At 46.6% G+C, this 6,000-nt stretch overlaps 1 protein-coding gene across 1 annotated transcript in view; it reads left to right on the top strand.

Annotated features, from left to right (window-relative positions):
- Window positions 1-337: 337 nt before the first annotated feature.
- The window catches only part of LOC108120927 (serine-rich adhesin for platelets), a 30,572-nt gene continuing 24,909 nt past the window's right edge, over window positions 338-6,000 (top strand). Inside the window, exons 1-2 of the mRNA XM_017234790.3 lie at window positions 338-847; window positions 5,112-5,983. Coding sequence (XP_017090279.2) covers window positions 5,162-5,983 — 822 coding nt within the window. The 5' untranslated portion in view covers window positions 338-847; window positions 5,112-5,161. The remainder of the gene's footprint in view (window positions 848-5,111; window positions 5,984-6,000) is intronic.

Here is a 6,000-nt window from a genome sequence, read left to right as displayed (position 1 = left end):
TTGTTGCATGTCCTGCCTCTGGGCGTTGCAATTGCAGTTTCCTCTTCGATTGCAGAAGTCATATTTCAGAGCCCAAAAGTAGGCAACGGCCAATTGATGTCTGCCCTGTCCCCGCTTGTTGTTCTGCCAAATGTAAACAAACATTTTCCACACACATTGCTGGGGGATGGAGCAAGAGGGGGATGGTGGAGGGGTTTCCTGGAAGCCACATGCACGTGCAGATTACGAGAGACGCCACTCCGGTGCGCAGACTCACCAAAGGAGAGCCCGTGTTGGGTTTTCCAGAGGCATTCAAAAGCCATTGTTCGGTTTCTGAGCCAGTCAGTTCGTTCGCGTTTACCGCCGGAGCAGCTTGGGAAGAGCTCGTGTTATCCGGGATTGGCACCTCTTTATTGGCCAAGAAACGAAAGTTTTTCCGCGAGTTCCGCAGGCTAAACGGAGCACCATTATAATTCAAATAGTCCATACTCCAATGATTAGTGGCATATCCCGATAAAAAGGATACAATACCCAAGGATATAAATCGGGACGACAAGTGGTTTTCGAGTTGTTTGCCCGTCGGTGGCCCGGACTTGATGGCTTTGACATTGGCGCCACATTTGCATCCGGGCAGGTGTAAATATTCATTACTCTGTAGCTGGAAAGTTGCTGCCTGCTTTTAGCATAATTAAGCGCATTAGGGCGGGTCGGCACCAGCCCCGCTCCCAGGCCACCACTCTTGCAGCGTCCTGCAATCGTCCTGCGGCGCCACAAGGAAAGGACAAAAAACTTGGCCAAAGCCTTGAAACTTTGAAGAGCAGCCGCCAGTCAAAGCAGCTTTAAGGCTCCAAAGCAAACGAACTGCATGGTAAGTTGCTGTTGTGTTGTTGTCAGTGGTGCGGAGAGGAAAGGGGAGGCGGAGGTGGATGGGGGGAGAACACCTGCAGCACTTAGCTGTTTTCGAGCTTTGGCCACGCTGCTCTTGGCCAAGTTAGCAGCTTGTTTATAGTTGGTTAATTGAAGCCCTGACTAAAAGTCCGAGAAACTTAAATTGAATACTGCACTTGCCAGTCTTAATTATGCAGGGCACGGGTCTGGAATTCATCTCGCCCGGGGGTAGGCGGAGGCCGAGAAACTCAAAAAAATCCAGCTCCATGCAGATTACTGGGCCCTGGACCAGAAGTCAATTCTTTACAATCTGCTCCAGCTCCAGTCAGTCTTAGCAAATCCCTCTACTACAATAGTAATCTCTCTATCACAATTTTCCTGTTCCACGTCTCGCTTCCGAATCGAAACGAAACTTGAATGGCTTAAGTGATTTAGCAACTCGATCGCATTCGTTTTTGTATTTCGATTTCCAGTGGCAGTGGGAAAAAAATATGCTCAAAGGGGAACTAGGATAGTAATGAAGTTTCCCTCTTCCTATTATTGTGTTCAGCTGAATAGGTTGGCTGCCAAAATCTAAATACAAGGCAGAGCACAATTTAAAGGACGTGGTATTCTAAGTAACTTTTAAATCTTCCCTTAGGATCCTGAGATTTAAGTACGAAGGCTATCATTATTTTCCCTCAGTGTCGAGAGTAGTGATGTTTCCTGTTTTGGATGCGGGTCGGGATTCGTTGCCTATTTTCGGGCTCTGCGGAAAACTTTTTAAGTGCCAAAGCAAGAGGCGCAGAATTAAATTAAAAATGGGGCCAGCGAACTAGGAGGAATATCGGTCGGTGTGCAAATAACACGAAGCATGGTCTCCGGCTTCAAATTCAATTTAAGAAGCATATCCCCCAGGCCCCTTCCCGCACAATAGTTAAGCGGAAATGTAAGTCCCCGTGGGCAAAGGCATCACGGAGTCTTGGAAGTGTGTCAAAGTACGTAAAACTGACGAAGGGATCAATCGAATCGAATCGAATCGTATCGAATCGGAACAGAAAAGAAAAGGCTATGTGGAGGCACAGGCGACGGCGAAGGCGAAGAAAACCAAACCAAACAGCCACGAGCCATAAAAATGGGCCAAAATGAGTGGGTGGGTGAGACGTCAAAAGAAATTGAAATGGAACTCAAGCAAAAACTACTTTGTTTGCGATTAGCACTTGGCCGGATTATGGGCGGCGGGGCTGAGGCACTCGACGAGGAGGCCGAGAGGAAATGAAATGTGTGTCAATATATTGATTGAATAATGGTCTACATATTGACAAACAACTCAAAAGGCACTCGATAGGCAGGCAGTCGTAGACGCATTCCAGTCACCCAGAACAGGGAGGCCTCAGTCCTGGGCGCTACAGGAAACGGAAGTTACGCACACACACGCACATCGCCCTCTCCCTCCTCATACTGGCACAAGGATAGGACCTCTCATAGAGACATGCTCGCATGCTAGAAGCTGTCGAATCGGCGAATGCAAAGTGAGACATCAAAAGCATTTCGAGTGCCTCGTCATCAATGTGAGGCATCTGCCAGAGTCCCAAGAATATATGTATGTACCACTGTGTATAGAACAAGGGGGTGTAGAGGTCCGTGTCGATCACGAAGATGAAGATGAAGATGCTCCCTAGACGAAGCAGTGACGGAGGCGGTGTGTCCTCGTTGTGTAACACGTGTTCCTTTAATTAGATAAAGTTTGTTTGCATTACAAACATACTGGCAGCAATTTGGCCCTGTGCTCGGTTGTCGATGGCAACGGTTCTTTGGAGTTTTATATTTTTGCCACCCCTCAGTCTCAGCCTCCCCCATCCCGGACGCCCCCTCCGTTTTCTTTTTCTGGCTTCTGGAAGGAAAACTCCCCAGCGGGAAAAGTTTCTCTTTGGGGCATGATTGACTGACGCACGTCTAGTCAAATAAAAATGGCAAATAGAAGAAATAAAAATAAAAAATATGCCAGCCAACTTATGCAAATAATTCTATTGAGTGGAGCTGTACAAAATTCTGGCCATTTCGTGACGCAAAGTTCTGTCGATTTTCGTTTTTCGCGTAAACTTTTGTTTATTTATTTTCTTTGTGGCTATTTTCGAAGAATTTATTTTCCTGCCCCATACAATTTGAATCATTTATCAGGCCTCATTAGCTCTCAAAGAGAGCTCCTGAAATTCCCCCGTTTCGATTGCAATTTAAGCTGCAAATGCCACACTGAAGCCAAATATTAAGGCCAACGTGCATATATTTAACGAGCCGAAAGCCACACTTGCAAAATCCCTACAAAGGCCTTTGAGATTTCAAGGCTTTCTTCTGTGCCGCCCCCTTCTCCCCAAGGCTGCTGGCTGGTACTCTTTGTTTCTTTGTTTGTTGTGCAAGGCGCAGCGCCAACTTGTTGTTAATTAAAAGCTCACAAAAGTAGGTAACATGCATATTAAACTCACACAGCCAGGACGGCTCGGCTCGGCCCGCTCTCAATTGTTGCACACACATATTAATTCAGGCTGAATGCCTGAGTGTGTATGTGTGAGTGTGTGTGATGGCGGTTCTTCCTCTTCCTTCGACACAACAATGAAATGGCGACCATTGAGAAGGATAACAATGAAGGCCGCTCTGCCAGGCACATAAACTTGCCAAACAAACACAAGGAAAGTGCGCAGCCAACAACAATAACAACGCCATCAAACAATGCCAACAACAACAATAAAACACACTAACACAAATCTTTATTTAAGCATAACACAGTGACTCAAAAAAAATAAAAAAACCGAGAGAAAGAATGGCCGAAAGAAAGCAATTCAATGGTGGAAGCCCGCAAACACACACAAAACCCTGACTGAAAGAAGACCCAAAGAAGATTGGAGAGGACCAAGGGCGGTACAAGGGCCTGCGAGTGAAAAAAAATTAGAACAGTCCCTCGGGATATGCAACACATAAAACTGCCACCCCAAGCTGGGAAGGCGACTTGAAGCGCCTTTAACTCGGCCAATGCACTCGAAGAAAATTGGTGTGCCATGGGGAAGGGTTTTGTTTCTAATGCACTTTTTTTAAGTTTTATTGTCGCATTTTTTTCAGTGTCATTCATGCAGTTGGCCAGCCATTTCCGTTTCAATGTCTCCCATTTAGTCCGATGGCAGTTAGGCCATTCCTTTTCACTTCCACTCGAATCCAGTTTTAAACTTGGCTCGGCCTACACACGCACACACACTCGACCACTCACACACTGGCGGCCTAGGGTGTGTGCTTTCCCGATTTCCTCCCTCTGCGGCAAAGTTCTCCCTGACTCCTTGGGGGGAGAGACAGGACGCAAGGCTGCCAAAAACTTTGCATCGCAAACTTTTCTGCATATATTTTCCACAAAACGGATGCTTGTTTTTCATGTCTGCTGGCTTATTTCGTTTTGGGGTTTTCCATTTTAGGTTTTTCCACTCCTTCCGTGCCTCTGATTCCGACGCCAACGGGCATATTCACTTAGAGCGCCCCTCAAAAAATTCAAATGCTTTAATCGCAATTTATCAAATTGGAGGAGGCCGGGCTAAAAAGTTTTTGCCTTTCGGAATTGGGGCATTGTAAGCGTTTAATTTGTCAGCCATTTGCTTAGTTAAAAGTTTTCCATTTCCCATTTCCCCTTTCACAATTCCAATTCAACATGCCGGTATCGGGGGTTTTATTTTTCGATGAGGAATAAATCCAAAAGTTGGAACATGGTTTATTTAAAAGGTTTTGTGGAGAGAGGCGAGTGTGTGAGGAGGGGAAATATACTAAAATATAAATCTATTATTTATGGTAACAGCAATATACCATTTTTATTTGGCAAATGAAATTGAATCAATTATTTAGGTTTGATTTAATATTTAAATTTGGCAACAGAAATATAAGCCATCTCAGAAACGTTTATGTTTCTGGTAGGTTTTCATTTAAAACTTTTGAATATTTATTTCCTTACAAATAAAACTATTAATTCCTTATTAAATTTTGTCTTCAACTTTATCCTTTAAGAATTCTTTATAATGTCCGTAGTTCCCATAAACAGCCACTTCAGATGTCCCTATCTTGGCCAATATTTTTCTAGATCGATTTTCAGATCGATAAGCCTGATATTCTGCATCAAAACTGATAGATTTAGCCTTCCTTCAACACCACATCTCTTTTCAAACATTTTAGATATCATAGCTACCCCTATCTACCCAAGAATCGTTCTAATCTTAACTTCATTATCTTTCCAGGCTTTTGAAGTGAATTACGGCTAAGCGATGAGGCTCCTGATCACCCAAGGATGTCCTTTTCTGAACGCAACACACCCAGCCATGGGCAGGGATCAGGAGGAACTGGGAGTGGATCGGGCACCTCCACGCATCGCACCCACCAGAGGCCACCTGATGTTGAGGAGGCTCTCTCCTCGATGCTATGGACTCCTTACGAGCGCACGCCAGTTCCTAGCTCCTCGGAGGAGGAGGCCGAGGAGGAAGACGACGACGAACGACTCAACCGGCAGCTTCGCAAATCGCACAGCAGCTATGAAGCCTCGGCGTTAAGCCGATCGCAGCACCCCCACCTTCCCCTCACCTTTGCCCACCACCGACAGGTCCTGGACAGCGGATCCAATGCCCTGCTTCTGCCCCCCGTGCCTTCGTTTCCTCTGTTCAGTTTGAGCGCCTTCGATGCAGCCATTTCCGACTTTGATCATCTCGGAAAGAGCGGATGGTCCAGTAATAGCGGCAGGCGGAACCGATACTCGTTCCCCGCCTATCTGGGTAGTCCTCCCGGCCACTCTCTCACCCAGTGGTGCTCCTCGTCTGCCGCCCCAATCAAGGAGCCACCCTCTTACGACTCATTGTATTCCTCCACCTCGGACGCCAAAGGTGCTTCGCCGGCTCCGCCCACCTCCCTGCTCCTCAAAGCCGGCGTGGGAGCGGTCCTCGAACCATGTGATAGATCGCTACGATCGCCAACGAAAAAAACAGCAGCCGCCGCTGCAGGAAAGGATCCAAAAGAGGATGGGCAGGAGATAGTAGGATCCCAGGCTGCTCCACTAACGGCTAAAGTTCCCGCTGGACTGGGTCTAAAGCGCTCCTTTACGGATGACTACATATCGCAGGTGAGTTTGGAGACTAG

The sequence above is a fragment of the Drosophila bipectinata genome, chromosome 2R (genome assembly GCF_030179905.1).
Source record: "Drosophila bipectinata strain 14024-0381.07 chromosome 2R, DbipHiC1v2, whole genome shotgun sequence".
NCBI classification, from domain to species: domain Eukaryota; kingdom Metazoa; phylum Arthropoda; class Insecta; order Diptera; family Drosophilidae; genus Drosophila; species Drosophila bipectinata.
The sequence above is the reverse complement of the archived record's forward strand: the minus strand, read 5'-3'. Positions and strand labels throughout refer to the sequence as shown.